At 34.8% G+C, this 16,083-nt stretch overlaps 4 protein-coding genes and 1 non-coding gene across 5 annotated transcripts; 2 read left to right on the top strand and 3 right to left on the bottom strand.

Moving 5' to 3' along the window:
- Nucleotides 1–1,094: 1,094 nt before the first annotated feature.
- NAEGRDRAFT_81084 (patatin domain-containing protein) lies at nt 1,095–3,987 on the top strand. Its single transcript, XM_002672910.1, has 2 exons — nt 1,095–3,476; nt 3,521–3,987. Exons 1-2 carry the CDS (start codon nt 1,433–1,435, stop codon nt 3,973–3,975), a joined length of 2,499 nt encoding a protein of 832 aa, XP_002672956.1. The 5' UTR covers nt 1,095–1,432; the 3' UTR covers nt 3,976–3,987.
- An 8-nt stretch (nt 3,988–3,995) lies between these two features.
- NAEGRDRAFT_51940 (uncharacterized protein) lies at nt 3,996–9,035 on the bottom strand (the record flags this gene model as incomplete). The annotated part of the gene is made up of 3 exons (XM_002672844.1): nt 3,996–8,404; nt 8,504–8,605; nt 8,789–9,035. 3 exons carry the CDS (start codon nt 9,033–9,035, stop codon nt 3,996–3,998), a joined length of 4,758 nt encoding a protein of 1,585 aa, XP_002672890.1.
- A 770-nt stretch (nt 9,036–9,805) lies between these two features.
- Nucleotides 9,806–11,257, bottom strand: NAEGRDRAFT_71983 (uncharacterized protein; the record flags this gene model as incomplete). The annotated part of the gene is made up of 1 exon (XM_002672843.1): nt 9,806–11,257. The coding sequence occupies one exon, from the start codon at nt 11,255–11,257 to the stop codon at nt 9,806–9,808; it is 1,452 nt and encodes a 483-aa protein (XP_002672889.1).
- A 203-nt stretch (nt 11,258–11,460) lies between these two features.
- Nucleotides 11,461–11,533, top strand: NAEGRDRAFT_t551. The gene has a single exon. It is a non-coding gene; the product is annotated as a tRNA-Lys (tRNA).
- Nucleotides 11,534–11,671: 138 nt separating this feature from the next.
- Nucleotides 11,672–15,819, bottom strand: NAEGRDRAFT_71982 (uncharacterized protein; the record flags this gene model as incomplete). Its single annotated transcript, XM_002672842.1, has 7 exons — nt 11,672–12,316; nt 12,371–12,417; nt 12,461–14,605; nt 14,980–15,046; nt 15,097–15,183; nt 15,251–15,451; nt 15,526–15,819. The coding sequence occupies 7 exons, from the start codon at nt 15,817–15,819 to the stop codon at nt 11,672–11,674; spliced, it is 3,486 nt and encodes a 1,161-aa protein (XP_002672888.1).
- Nucleotides 15,820–16,083: the final 264 nt, after the last annotated feature.

Here is a 16,083-nt window from a genome sequence, read left to right as displayed (position 1 = left end):
CCTCATGTTTCATCATCTTCCTCCATTACAACCACAACTTCTTCAATTACTAGTACAAGTACCAGTACTACTACCACCTCCACAACAATGAGCAATTCGAATAGTGAAGCCAATTTATTCAACATTAGTGTTCAATCACCAGGAGGTACACCAACAGCACCAACAATTTTTAGTAATAACAGTTCTAATAGTTCCAACATCACCAGTACTACTACTACTACTAATAATAATAATCATCATCATAAGAAGGTTGCCTTTAGAGATTCATCCGAAGAAGAAGAAGATGAAGAAGATCATGATATTGAAGAAGAGGATGATGAAGATCATGATATAGATATTGTGCTGGCCCATAAGAAGGACATTAATCGATTGAATGTTCTCAAGAATAAGATTGCCCAATCACCAGTCTATTTTACCAGATATTTGGTAGAGACTTATCCGAACATGATACAACACAATCAACTCGATGAAGTGATCCTTCCCAATAATAAGAGGAATATTTGGCAGAATCAACAATATGGTTTCATCAGTGAAATGTGTGGAACAGTCTATAATGAATTCAAGGCCAAACAATTATTCTTATCACGTTCCTATAAGAAGGCTTCATCATCATCATCAGCCCATAATGATAGTCCTAATCATCATCATCAAGTTGATCATTTAAATTATTGCAAACAATATTACTTTTACACTCCGTATGAAAATTATATTCTTCCCTATGAGGAGAGTATGAATGATTCATCATCATCATCGACATCATCATCAACCACCAACAATAACGATAAGGATCTCAATTTCCCGCCAACAAATACTAGTGGTGGTGCAGGTGGACGTCTTACTGACAAGGATAAACAAAAAAACACCTCAAAAACACCATCACTTGCATCAAACGTATCACTTGCTGTGGATCTACAACAATCAGCCTTAAATATAGCCGTTACAAATAATAAGGCAAACAAGATGGAACAAGGTGAATCAACAACAACAACATAGTACTACGGAGCAAGGCAAGACAGTTGGGGAAGATGAGACAAAAACGTCATCTGTAACCGTTATTAATAATGATAATACACAAAATAATTCAATTAAGGAAGATGATTCAAATGAAATTCAGCTCGAACTCCCTCAAAACCAACAAGTAAATTGTACAGAAAATAATAGAAAAGTGGAAAGAGTAGTAACATCAACAAGTTCATCAGAGAATAATTCCGAACAATACGTTCATCGTAGGGCATTGAGTGATAGTGCTACATTGTGGAATGCTTCTATCATCAGCAGCACTGCTGATGAGCCAGGATTTAAAACACCAACAAAGAAAATTACACTCACAAACCGTTTTGATTCAGCAGACGATATTTCCTCAGGTGTACCATCAACTGTTGAGAGAGATACTGATATTTTGGCTAGTAATAGGGATGGTGACATTAGATTCATGATTGATCCCTCTGCTTCACCATTTGTTCCAGTTTCACCATTGGTGGCAGCTAATGCATTTTCACCAAGGTCTATTCCTGTGACTTCAAATGCCTTCCAAGAACTTGATAACCAAGGAATTTCGCCAGTATCTCCTCGTTTACTTAGATCTGGTAGTGTTGTCGCCCTAGATAAAAAGACTCCTAGCTTGCAATCACCACTCAAGAAGAAAGCTCACAGAAGAGTGAAAAGCTTTAACTTGACTCATGCTGCTGGAGTTTTTGGGTCAGAATTTGATATCAAGTGTGTTAAAGTTGAACTTATAATGATGGATATTGATACCTACATGACCAAATTTGAACCTATTAGAATAATGGCAGATCGATGGATTAGAGATTTAGATTTTATCAAATTTGGAGTTAAAATTTTTAATAGAATTTATGTTTGGCTTGAAGATTCTCTGGTCCATCAATTTTCGACAGATAAGATTGATTTATCTGACTGTCCTACAATTGAATTCAACTTGTCTGAACAACCACTTTCCAAAGTATTAGACACAACATGTCAAATTATCAATGAATACAATACCAAACAGAAATACTCCTACTATAATTACCACTCGTTTTCCTTTGCTAGAAGAGTCATTGAAAAATTAAGTGGTAAAAAGCTCAAGAGTAAGAATGTTTTACCAAAAACCTTGGTGAAATACTATAGAGAATATAGAGATATTGAAAAGAAGAAGAAAGAAAAAGAGGAAAAGGAAGAAAAAGAACACGCAAAGGTATCAAACTCAGCACCATCTCCTGCTACTCCAAACGAACAAGGTAAGGAGGGTGACGAGTTTGATGATGCAACCCCAACATGCAAAGAAAATTTACCTTTCACTCCAGAAGACTACTTGGATTTATTAATAGAGGAAGAAAGAAATAGAGATACCAATTTTATTTATTATGTTCCAAAGAGATTAATTCTCAAAAAGTACAGAAAGTTCCACCAAAAACAAGAGATCAAGAACCACACTTACCTATTGAACTTGATCAATTCTCTTCTTGAGCAGTGTCCAAAGTTTAAGGAGGAATACAAATTTGATTATTTGATTCTTAAAACTTTGGATAGAAAGTTTTGGTTGGAAAAGTATTTGCAAGAGAAGTATGATCCTGTAAAGCAAAAATGTAAATTTTTCCACAAAGAAGGTACAAAGATTCACTTTGCCGAACCAATCTATTTGAGAGATTTACTGAAAGAGAGAATTCATAGAAGAAGAAAGTTGTTTAACGTTAAAATTGAAGATGAACAAGTTGGCCTCGAAGAATCTCCAATATGGAAAAATGATAATGACAATATCATTACCAACTTTTCCAAACACAGAGAGGAAAAGAAAGGCAAAACTGTAAAGGTACTTTCTATGGATGGTGGTGGTATGAAGGGTCTTATTTTGATTGAGATTTTAAAGGTAATTGAAGAAAGAGTTGGTAAGAAGATTTGTGAAATATTTGACATTGTTGCTGGAACAAGTACTGGTGGAATTGTTGCATTGCTTATTAATGGAGGAGTTCCAATGAAGCTTGCTAAAGAATATTATATTGACATTGGTAAAAATATTTTTGACTTGAAGACAACCCACAACAAGTCTCTTGTCAAGACAATGAAAGTCCTCAGAGGTAGAAGTTGGTATGATGGATATCATCTTGAGATGACCTCAATGAATCTTACTCAAGATGTTGACTTGAATACTCTTCACAAAAAGAAACCTTTTACATTCCTTGTCTCTACAATGGACAAATCTTCGAATCCTAAAATGAACTTGGATGAGCCAACAGCCTTTGTTTTCAGAACATACAGCGACCCTTATGACTACACAGAGGAAAGTGAGTCTTCATCTTTAACAAGCTCATCAAAGAAACAGCCATCATTCTACCGAGGTACTAGCACAGGTGCTGGTATTACAGCTATGGATGTTATTAGAGCTACTTCTGCTGCCCCAATGTACTTCAAGCCAAGAGTAATTGGTGATTCTGAATTTATAGATGGTGCAGTTGTTGCAAATAATCCAATTCAACTTTGTAAGTATTAATTAGAAGTGTTGTGTTTTAAAATTATATTTTAGCAATGTATGAGGCTAAGCAAATATTCCCTAATCATGACAAGTTTGTTTTTGTTAGTTTGGGAACAGGAGCATTATCAGGGAAAAATAGTGAAGAAGATGGAGATGAAGAAGTCAATTTAAATTTAAGTCCACAAGGAACTAATACTAAACCAAGGAAAAAGTCAATCATGAAGGCATTCAAGGGTATTTCTCAAACATTGAACACACTACTTTCAGTGGTAAACTTACAATTGAGCAGTGATAGAATTCACAAAATGGCTACTGCTCAGCTCGAGTTCTTTAAGGAAGGAAAGAGTTTGTGTGAATACTTTAGATTGAATGTTCCTGGGTTGGGAGATAAGGGACTCGATGAAGTTGATGATGAATTATTTGCTCTCTTTGAAAAAGATACTGTTGCATATATGGAAAATCATCCAGACTTGGACAGACTTTGTCAACTTTTGAAAATGGAGTAAATTCTTTCCATTAAACCATTTTATTTATTATCTACACCAGAAATCATAATCTCTGGAAGTTCAATCGCTTGAGTGTTCAACCGTTCAGGTTTGCTCTTTTGGTTGTCTGATGCTTGATCAGGAATGTGCACAATGATATCATCTCCATTGATACTTGATGTTTCAAATGTTGGAACGGAAGCAATCGATCGCAAGGTATTGTTCGATGTTTCCTCAATATTTTTGTATCTTCCAATAGGTGGAAAAACTCTAAGTTTCATATCATTATTTTTAAGTGTAAAGACTCTGACTTCCTCCTTAATACCTTTTAGGGAGCAATATCCAAAATCTTCGGCTGTATAGATTGGATTGGATCCAGGAACAACTGATCTACGCTTCTTTGACAATGTGGATTCAGAGCTTCTTCTTGGTATGTTTAAGGATTGATGCGACAATTCCTCCTCGAAACTTGGGCCAGAAATTTTAAATAAATATTTGCTTTCTTGTAACATGGCCTCACTACATAATATTTCTCCTCCTCTTGCAAGAGCTTGAATTCTGGCAGTCTGGTTAATGGTGTTGCCAAAGTAATCTGGTCTTTTCACAGTCTTATCAAAAATATATTCAGCTTGACCACAATGAAGCCCCATTCTTACCCTCAAACCAGAATAAATCAAAACTTTTGTTCCTTCCTCAAATTCTGGTCTACAATCATACTGTGTAATAATATCAGATGGCCAATTTGCTTTCAATAAATCACTTTGAACAGAGAATGCCCAATTAATACAATCTTCTATCTTTCTAAAAGCAACAAAGAATGAATCCCCTTGAGTTTTGACTTCGTAACCTCTGTATTTCTTAATATTATCCCTAACTATCTTGTTATGTATAGCAAGAGCTAATTTCATTGCTTTCTCATTGTATTGCCACAATACAGTAGAATTTTGAATATCAGTAAACGCAAAAGAAATGACTCCTCCTTTTGGAGCATGAAGGTGTGACTTTTTAGCCTTATACTGTCTGTAAATTAATAAACCTGATATTCCCATGGCTACAATCAAAAAAATTATAGCCAATATAGAAATTAGAATATAATAAAGATAATCCATGACTGCAGGGGAAGGGAAGTTATACCCACATGTTGAAATTGTGAAAAGACTGTTTGGTTCTGTGACTGTTATGACTTCACTTGTGTTACTAAGGGAAAATCTGCTAACGTACAATCTTCTTGTTCCTTGATTGCAGGTATTGGTGAACTTTCCAAGAGTAATGTCACCAATATCTAAAACAGAGAGACTATATATCTTGTCAATGAAAGCCTGTTGTTGTCTTGGTTGTATTCTATCTAAGAATGACTCAAATACTTTTTCAACAAACAAAAAGGAAACGAAACCATCTATAGACTCTATTGTTGGCACGTCGTTTGGAAACGAAACTTGAAAATGCTTTGTGAATTCAGATTCCACAAATCCCGTCATTTCTGTTGTGAGGGATACTATAGTGGACATGTAAACATTCGAATGAAGGGACAACAACTCTTTAAGATCATCATGCTCTTCATATGCTTCTGAAATCAAACCAACTCTGTTCATTATCTTCTGATTTGCTCTAATAAACTGAATGATTTCTTCTGTTTCTGCCATAATTATTACTGACCCTGCTTGATCACTGACACAAGTCATACAAGTGAGGGAAACTCTTGAAAGTTGTCTGTTAGTTATTATATTTTGGATAGTTTTCAATACCTGGGGTTGAGCATAATTATTAACATCCAAGGACTCATAAACAATAGTAATTGCGTCACTAAATTTTAGGAAAAATTCAACCAAATTGAAGATTTCATCTATTAAGGAAGGGTAGATGTTAATTACATTTTTTTTGTAATTTCTGTATTGCATGTTAGCAGTTTTGGGGCCGATAATTGGTAAACTAATGTTCGTAAACATTTCAATGTCATAATCTACATCTGGAGCGATAACACCAAATATTTGCTGTTTAGAGGTTAAATCGTTAGCTAACATTTGAATATCAGAAGATCCATTAAAAGTTTGAGTAAGAAATTGAAAGGCAAATGAATATTTCCCCATGGTATTAATATCATTAATGAAAGATATTACTCCTTTTGCAAAATCATCTATTGCTTCGATGGTAAGTTGTTCAGTGTCTCCTGGTTTGAATCTAACGAACTGCATTGGTCTTCTAAAGTTGAGGGTACTGGAATCCTCTAAAACAGATTGTAAACAACATGATTGTTGTTGGAAACCTGTTGTTGATAGTATTGAGGTTGAACAATTTCTTATCTGGAATAGAAATCTTGTTCTCGACCCAATATTGCACAATGAATTTTTCTTGTCTCTAATAAAGTATCCATACTTTTGGTCTCTCACCACTATCTGTTGACTTTTGTATATAAAGTCAATAATTGCCTGACCTGTTATTGAGGGTGCTGAATCTGCAACTGATCCCAATATTGATCCAACAAACTCTCCAATAAAATATCCTTCAAGAGCCAAATCAGAAGAATAATACCCAGAAAGATCTGTTAGAGGCGGTGTAGTTGATTTAAATCTTGAAACAATGGTTACGGCCGAGATTTTTGGATCTGGGAATGAAGAACTATATAAGATAGGTCTTTGTACACCTTTAGGTCCACTCTCAAGGCTTGACAAGACTAGCTTTTTCTTCTCTTCCAAAACAAAAAACAATGCATCTTGTCTAAGATTACTACTTGCATCCAACTTTAAAAGAGTTCCAGGGAGAATGGCAGATGCACATGCTACTAGAACCACTTGTGGGTTTATCGAGATGCTATCGAAAAGAATGGTATCTGAGCATCCATGCTCACTCTCAATTGTTAGTTGCAATTTTGACATTAAAAGTTTGAAAATTTTGTTGATATGGACGTATGCAGGACAGTTCACTATTGATATTCTGGTAACTCCTCTTTTGAATGCATGTTGAAGCAAAGTTCCAATTTCCTCAATGATTGTACTTCTAATGTTTACCATGGATGGGATAAACAACGAACCAGTTGTTGACATGATTGACGGATTGTCAACTACACTTCCAATCAGAGGAATATGTGGGAAGGATGTTTTAAATATCTCTCTGAATAGATCAATAGAGGAAGTATTTAAACTAATAACTTCTCCCAATCCAGAAGATCCAACCAATGCAGTAATATAGTAGTTTTCAACGAGATCTTGAGTGGTGGAAATAAGAGATTGGAAATCTGAGTAAGTGCGAGTTAGTAGATGTATAGGTCTTCCCTGGACATATGCAGTGGATAAGGCGGCTTTAATTCCGTTAGTGAGATAGGTATTAGAAGATCCTAGATTGTTATAAACAAGTTGTGCTAATAAAATTGGATTGATGACATCGCCTGGGGTTGAAATACATGTGCCAGAAGTGTACCATGAAAATGGAGGTGCATAATTATAGAAATTCAAGTTAGAATCAGCTTTCGTCCTCCAAACTGATTTTGAGCCTTGATTGCAATCAAATTGAGTGGAAAAATTTGTTTGAATAAGGTAAACAGGATCCTTGACAGACACTGAAGAGAATGGTCCTAATTTCAAATTGTCAAACATAACTTCTTGTGAATAGTAAAGATTAGTCAGCATGTTACTGGGGGACATGTATCCAATTATTCTGTGGAGCAAGTGATACGTCATTTTTCCAGCAATATATCCCTCTATTTCAATAAATGTACCTTGTGTAAAATTAGAATCTATTGATTTCCTTGCGGTGATGAAAGATTTAACAAGGGTCGAGGATGTATCTGTTGGAGAAGGGGCAACTTGTGAAAACAGAACTCTTGGAGCAATTTCAGGGCCTAGCTCCTTTACAATTAAATCGCTGGCTATTGAGGTTGCTGCAAATAAAATATCCTTTCGGTAAAGGGTCGAGTTGGTAACCATTTTGATGAATTTTGTTGCTGGTGCATACAGTGCCACTACAACAATAGCATCTGGATCACACTTTGCAATCTTGTAGAATGCATCCTCAACGTTGAGTGTGTTTCTTTGATAACTTCCTGATGAACACATTGGAATTCCCATATGGTCAAGTATACGTTTAACTCCTTCATATCCATTAATTCCAAAAGGATCATCTTGATGAAGGACTGATATTTTCCTCGCCATGTTTTTTCCAATCAATACATCCATAATTGCAGCTGTTTCATCATAGTATGATGGTCTAATGTTTACAAAATTTGCATGAAAGGGCTGTCTCAAAAATGTAGCTCCTGTGTAACTTCCAATCAGAGGAAGACCAGACGACACTACCAAATCATAGGCTGCAAGAATAGTGGGTGAGCCTACCACTCCAATAAATCCAAATATTGTCTTGTTTCCATTCAGAAAATTATTAATGTTGCGAACTGTATTGGGTGGTTCATAGCCATCGTCCATACTGATCAATCTCAGCTTCTTCTTTCCGAATATACCTCCAACAGAGTTGATTTCATTAAAAGCAGCTAATATTCCATTTCTCAATTCTAATTAAAGTACTCACTATAGAACATTTACATGTTGATACTACTTACCTGTCCCAATTGTGCTACTAGGGCCAGAAAATGGTGCCGACTGAGCAAACCAAATCTCATCATCATTGTTCCAATTGTATGTGGCGAATGGATGTAGGCACTCTACAAAGGTTGGAAGTACAACTAAGAGTGTAATTAATAATAATATTATCAGGTGATTAATAAGGTTTTTCTTGTAGTTGTTGTTATTCTCGCTTTTTGCTATTGTATTAGCATTAAAATAATTAGTATTCCTTGAATTTTGTGATACTGTTCTCGTTGTAGCGGAAGATGTTCTTGTCTTACCAAAAACATGTTCCAAGGCTTCTTGATGATGTATTGAAGAAGAATGCGTATCATCATCCCGCACAGTTTCATCCAAACTTCTCATCCTTAATATTGTTTTTGCTTCTCCATCATCCCTATTATTGTTCTTGTTGTTGATTTGAATACGATTTTTATCCTCACTCGAATCTAAAAAGTACGGTTCTCGATGAAATAGGAACATGTTGATGGAGGGAAAATTTGGTGTAATTGTTCTACTTTGAGGCATTTTGTTTAAGGGTGGTTAACAAATAAAATAGAGAGGGAGGTGTGTGTTGAGGATCATGTCAAAGTAAGGTGCTCGTCGTTTGTTGGATAGACAAGCAAATGACTTGCCTGGAGGGCTTCGTGATATCCATGCACTACAATCTATTCGCACCTAAAGCAAGGATTAGGAAACGATTCTTTTTGGCTTGCTTTTCTCGTCGCACATGTTTTTTGTTTCACACTAATTTTTTGTTTTAGCTCATTTCTTGCTTTAGTATCTTTCTGAGGTGTGTAGTTTGTAGTGTTAATCCAAGTTGCGACACTGTCCTGCTCCAGATGCAATACACTACCTTTACTGCAGTTCCAAGTTTGCTTGAATATTGGAGTGGACTCTTTACCGATACCTTGTTTGTAAAAAGTCCCCTAGTTGCTATTTTGGAAGGAATTTTACCAAATTGTACCTTGGAGTGTTTTAAGCAGAATACACAACATGACCTAGGCCAAGAGGAGAGGTTGTATTAAGCAGATAAAATATTGTTGGTGTTCAAAGTAAGCACTGCTGGATTTTAAAGTAGAATAGTGGAAAGGATAGCTTTTGTAAGAATAACTGAAATGTACTAAAGTAGATATCTCTTCGTCGAAGAATGTACTTCCTTGAAACGAATGAGGAATTGTTCAACGGTATACAAGTTGTTTCAAAGACTCCAAACTATAATTGAGATATCTAGAAATAAGAAACAACCTACAAATTTAATCTTAATTACATATTACATAGTTTTTAATAATTTACATTTACCAATCTCCATCTCTAACACTATTCTTATCAAATGTTTCCTTGTGTGTCACAACATTATTGATTTTGACTGTGGAATCATCTTGTTGTGACCATGCGTACTTTTCTTCATCGATTTGCTTGACACTCTTAACTCCAGACAAGATTTCACTCTTTCCAATAGTTCCAACATTTTCAGTGTAGTGATCAAACCAAGGATAATTATAACTGGAATAGGTTTGAGCAGAAATTGGAGTTGGTGGAACAGATTCACCAGTAATTTGGGCAAACATTTCACTATTTACAATGTGGATGAAAACTCTTGCCTTGGTGGAGACGTCCCAGAATTCAGCTCCATATGGATCTTCAATGATTTGTTGTTTCATTTTACCTCCTGATGCAAGACCCAATTCTTGAGCCTTAACAGAAGAAGGTACTGATGAATTTTCTTTCTTTCTTTCAGATTTTGAATCGCTTGATTTCCTCATCTTTGGTGCACTATTTGATGGTGGTTTGGATAAAGTGGTGGCTGTTGAAGAGGTTGTTGCACAGAATAAATCAGATACTAAAGATGATGATGATGATGGTTGTGAAGAGTATGAATTTTGATAAGATGGAGCAGATGGAGGAGCATAGGATTCCTCACTTTCACAACAATCAAAGGAAAGAGATTGAATAGAGTCACAAGCTTGTTTTTCATATGAACCCAAGTTGACTAATTCACAACATGGCACAACAGAATGTTGTTGATAACCCTGTGGTGGTTGAGGTGAAACCATTGAGAATCCAAAAGAAGTAGGAGGAGGAGGAGAAGTCATTGAAGGTGGTGTGAATAAAACTTGTGGTTGATAAATTGGTTTTGGTTGTTGAGGAACACTTCTGACTGGTTCTTGTGGAGCAAATTGTCTCTTTCTCTTTTGTTCATTTGGATTGAAACAGATAATTTGAGCACCTCCTACTTTATCCTCACCAGTGACTTGAGATTCGACAGTGTATCCTTGTCCGAGTGGCATGGCAATGAATTGTTTAATGGTTCCATCTCCACTATTAATACCATCCAACCATGGTTGCAATGGAGTTACTACATAATCCTGAACAGATCTGTCCTTCATTTCTTCATCCCACATTTCACCACTCAAAGCATTCACTTTACCAACTGCAACCTTCAAAGCATGAGGATGTTCAGAGCTTACATTTAGGAATTCCATCCACATGGCTTCACGTTGATAGAGTGGAATAAATATACCACCTGTCTTTTTCCACTTTTCAGGAACTCTATCAAGATAATCATCAACTCTCTTTACAGGGAAATTACCTAATGATGGTGGCAGAGGATAAATCTTACCATCATCAGGTATACGTAAAGTTCTATGGAAGGTAATGATGATATTATCATCGGGATCGTTTGGTGAGTAGAAACTAATTTGATTGCCATCGACACGAACTGACAATTTGTTGTTTGGTGTTGACATTTTACTGTTTGTAAATATATGGATTGTTTTAAATCTATTTTTTTTGGATTGAGAAAAAGGTGAATTTCTTGTGGTGGATTTATTTGGCCACGAAGGTTCATTTGCTTGGTGACATCAACAAACAAGGAGGATGTTCATTGTTCATATAATGAAAATCTCGCTTGTTATTTTCATGAAAAAACATTTTATGTCAAATACGAGCAGCCCTGCTAGCTCAGTCGGTAGAGCGTTGGACTTTTAATCCAACGGTCGTGGGTTCGAGCCCCACGTGGGGCGATTAAACTTTTTATTCACTTTTAAAAAAATTTCTTTAAGATAAAGCGTATCTCAGAACAAAATGAGTCCAGCCCATTATTTGGGTAAAGAAAGGTGTCTCAGCTTATCATTTTACAAATGAGCAAAGCACTTTTTATCTCAAGCCAATTCCTTATTGGAGATGAACAATGCCATATTATTAAGGGATTCCCATTGCTGATATTCACTCGTTTCACATAATCTACTGAAAGTATCCATAACATTCTGTGTAACATCATTGTAAAGTGCTTGAATTTGATTGAATGGAATAACTGGTCCCCCTCCACTTACAGTACTTCTTCTAGGAGTTCTGCTTTGATCTGATCCTATATCTGCGTCATCTCCAACAAGATCATCCCCCCTACTTGCTTCACTATCTGAAACAGATGATAGCTTTCTGAAACTATCTTTAAATCGACCCATCATTGGAGAGTTGTTATTCTGAAATGAAGGTGGCATGGTCGCCTTACTTGCAAGTTTTGGCGATGAATGAACATCATCAAAGGCCTGATAAGGAGTAGCTCCCGAGAATGAATCATAATTTGGGAAAATATCTGTTGGAAATTGGGTGATTCTTTTAGAGAATCTGTCTTTAGAAGTTGCTGACTCAATCATATGGTAAGTGTAGAGAATTTCTCTAACGCTCTTCTTAGTTTCAGAGGAGACGTTCACTTCAAATGGTGAATAATTCTTTACATAATTATTGTAAATGAACAGTAAATCCGAAATGTAGAGTTCTCTCCTTTTTCTATATTGTCTCAGTATCTATTGCCAAAAAGATTGAACATGTAAATGAGGATTGAGTTAATGAAAACTTACATTGTAAAGGAAGAGATTTTCCGATGAGAATTCCTTCTTAGCATAATCTATACAAGCATTAAATTCGTAACTATTCAATCTATAACATACCTTCAAGAAGAGAATAAAAATCATCATTTTCAATTAACTTTTCCAAGAAATCAGCTTGGATTGCACTTCCACTCAATTCTGTAGAGAGGTTTGAATTACTTTTCATTGCTCTTCTTCTATAAACTTTGGACATGATAAACTTCTTGCCACGTCTATAGAGAATGACAGCTGCTGCAAATCCATAAGACCATGTTACAGCACCAGAAAGGCCCAAAGAAAGGAAACCAACAGCTTGTGCAGAGAAGGCAGCAATGTTATAGACATAGTAATCACTGAGAGAAATCCAAACAATTGAAATCAATTCAAACCCACACAATAATAATTCCAATCTGTACAATAGTGGATCGTCGAATAGAATGAAGGAAATGAAACCTCTCTTTTTCAATCTCTTTCTATTAACAATCAAATCAAAAATAAAGAGGAAAACCATGAAAAATGTTGCCAATACATAGACAATAATGGAAATTCCATTTCTTATAATATAATTCTCCGGAGCATAGTATTGAGCTATGAAAAATGACGGAGCAATAAGTACTACCAGTACTATCCAAATAATAACAAAGACCAATTTGGATGCTGCAACTCTGTGAAACCGAATATTCCTATCCAATACTTCCTTATCTTCTTTCATTGAGAAATTGTATGCTGATCCATTATTTTCATTCTTATTCCTCTTTTTCATGAGCTTGAACATATTTCTCACATAAAAGTAACGAATCACATTCATGGAACGTGTAATAATAACTGTAACGATACAGGCACTTGCCAAACCGTAAATGACATTCTCAGGAAAATAGGAAAACCTGCAAAATAATATAGCAGAGAAGAGTAAAAATCCTGAAAAGCAAACTGGTGTTACAAATGGGGCTATGAAACGATGCTTCATCAAGTGTTCACTTCTCATGAATGGAACAATGACAGCAAATATCAAATTAATTAGGGAACCAATAAGGAATGGAACAAATGAGCAGTACAATCTAAAGTACAAGTAATATCTCTTACAAGAGAGTGGATATGGGAATATGTAATCCTCACAAAATGTTGGAGTTGCATCTGAATAGGCAAGTCCTGTAATATTCAATACAGATCCATCTATGCCTGTACACAAATTATCAGTACAATTCGAAATAATCTCATCCATTATGGTTGAATTGACAAACTGGTTGATAAATATTTTTGATTCTGTTGAAGTTGGATTTCTTCCCAAATATATAGACATTGAATTTGTAATTGAAACTCTACTAATATTTCCAAAACCATCAATAGAAGGCCACAATAAATTGTTCAAATTATCAATCATGTAATCATAGACGACCCATCTTTCAAAACACTCCAAAGGATTATCTCTACAAAAGGTGTACATTTGAGTTTGTGTCAGTAAGAATCTTCTTGTAATTTCTTCAAGCCCACTAACACTTGGATTATCTTTCACAATAATACCATATCTGAACATGTTGATTCCATCCTTTGTATAATTGAGTGATGATTCAATAATATTAAACTCTCTAGGATAATAAAGAGTTGTAGTTGTCTTTCTCACTTGTGTGAAAATGTATCGATCATCCACAAAGTATGCATCAATATCTTCATATAAAACCCTCATATACATGAGGTCATAATTTACAATCTCATATTTAATATCACTCAAACTCATTCCTAGTTTATATAATTCATAAATCAAATATTCCAAATGATGTTGACAAACAGCAACCTTCTTATTTTTCAAATCTCTCATCGATGTAATTTGTTTTTCCTTCTTGGACATTAGAATTAGATTCGTTGATTTGGCAAATTGTGAAATGAGCTTGAAGTTTGTAATATTGTCTTTCCACAATTTGAAAAGTGAATAATCGTCAATGATTAAAAATTCTGCAATATTAGATGTTGTCGAAGTGGTGGTGAGAGATTTCTTGACTTGATCATATGGAATATATCCATTATATCTATTTACTTGTTCAATTTGTAAACAATTATTTTCATAAAAAGCTTTCGAACCAATGTTATTGAAATCCGATTCTGCCCAGTGAAAGAATGGTGTAGGAAGGGAAAATATGAAGGGATTAGTTGTTTTACATTTATCCGATGAGGTGGAACTTGTTGATGATAGAGAAGATGGAATGTTATTAGTCTGGCTTGTATCCGAAACTTGTGGAATGTATAGAGAAGGCGATTTAGAATGAACAAGGTTGTTGTTGTGTATTGTGAAAACGATGCAGCTAAACAGTAGCACAAATAACCACCAAGGTTTAGACAAGTAAACCTTTCGAATAATAACCATCTCTAAACTCGTTTTTTTGTGATGATATTATTTTTCACAAGATGAAAGGTGGTGGCGATATATTCAATGGACTTTTAGAGTTCGCTCTGATCTTGATTACAACAATACTGTGGTCAGTGGAAAAAGATTTTTTCAATATTTCCCTTCTGGGAGAATGAAACTCTTCATTGTAATGTTTTTACAATAAATAAGATCAAAGGGTAATTAAATTTTTAATCAACTATCCTTATTGAAATATCACTCAATTTGTAGTTGGAATAAGTTTCCTCAACATCAATTACTTGATTTTTCAAATTTTCCTTAAACAGCTAATGAAAATAGTTCGAAACGAAATTTGTGAAAATATTCAACAACTTACATAAATATTGCCCAAATATCTTTCCAGTAAGAGAACTACGTTTGAATAGCCAGAATATTGAGCCTTTCTCTTTGGTGTTGCACCGTCCTAAATTTTAGAATTATTCGAAAGGTTTCATAAGAATTATTAGTTATGGAAATGAGATTGTTCTTACCTTATTCTTCAATGTTGCTTTAATATTTGGATGATGAAGTAAACACGTCACAATATCAGTATAACCTTCCTCACAACAAAAGTGAATTGGAGTGTTTCCATGGATATCTTTCAAATTAACCGAAACTCCTTTCGAAATGGCATATTGGACAATATTCAAGTTTCCCCATTTACAGGCATGATGTAATATATTCCTACCCATCTATTTTTCAATTATTTTCAAAAATATCCAAAACACAAAAACATTCCAATAAAAAATTCATATGTGAAACAAACCAAATCAATCAAATTTCCAGTTTTCTTCTTTTCTATCACTTGTTTAACATATTCCAAATTCGAAATTAAACCTGCACAATTAAAAAAGTATTCATCCACTTGTTCTCCATTTACAATTTCATCCACCAATGTATCAATATCCGAATCATCATTATTTATTACATTTCCACCATTATTAATGGTAGTAGCAGAAATAGCACTTTGATTCGTGATATTACTACTATTATTCGACAATAATTCCACAGAATCATTTGGAATTATTGTAATAACTCTACTCAAGTTATGCATATACATGATGATAATATGTGATGAAAAATTATATGTGGGTGTAGGTGCTGTTGATGAGTTTGATTTGTTTTTTTATTTGGTTTTTTAAATTGATGAAGGCTATTTAAAGAACATGTTCATTTGTTGTTCTCTCTGCTACTTGATTATTTACTTCTTCTCTGATGGATGAATTGATGAAAGTAATGAAAAGGCTTGTTTTGATTTTTGAGTTTGTTGTTAACAAACCTCATGGGTGGATTGTGTTATTGGAAATTCTTCATGGTACGATTT

The sequence above is a fragment of the Naegleria gruberi genome (genome assembly GCF_000004985.1).
Source record: "Naegleria gruberi genomic scaffold NAEGRscaffold_50, whole genome shotgun sequence".
NCBI classification, from domain to species: Eukaryota; Heterolobosea; class Eutetramitea; order Acrasida; family Naegleriidae; genus Naegleria; species Naegleria gruberi.
Note: the sequence above shows the minus strand (reverse complement) of the source record. Positions and strands in the feature narration are given on the sequence as shown.

Bases quoted from the DNA above. Each gene is read 5' to 3' on its own strand.
- NAEGRDRAFT_81084 (XM_002672910.1), top strand. From the start codon at position 1,433: ATGATTGATCCCTCTGCTTCACCATTTGTTCCAGTTTCACCATTGGTG. The intron at 3,477-3,520 runs GTAAGTATTAAT...ATTATATTTTAG, and splicing joins AAATAATCCAATTCAACTTT to CAATGTATGAGGCTAAGCAA.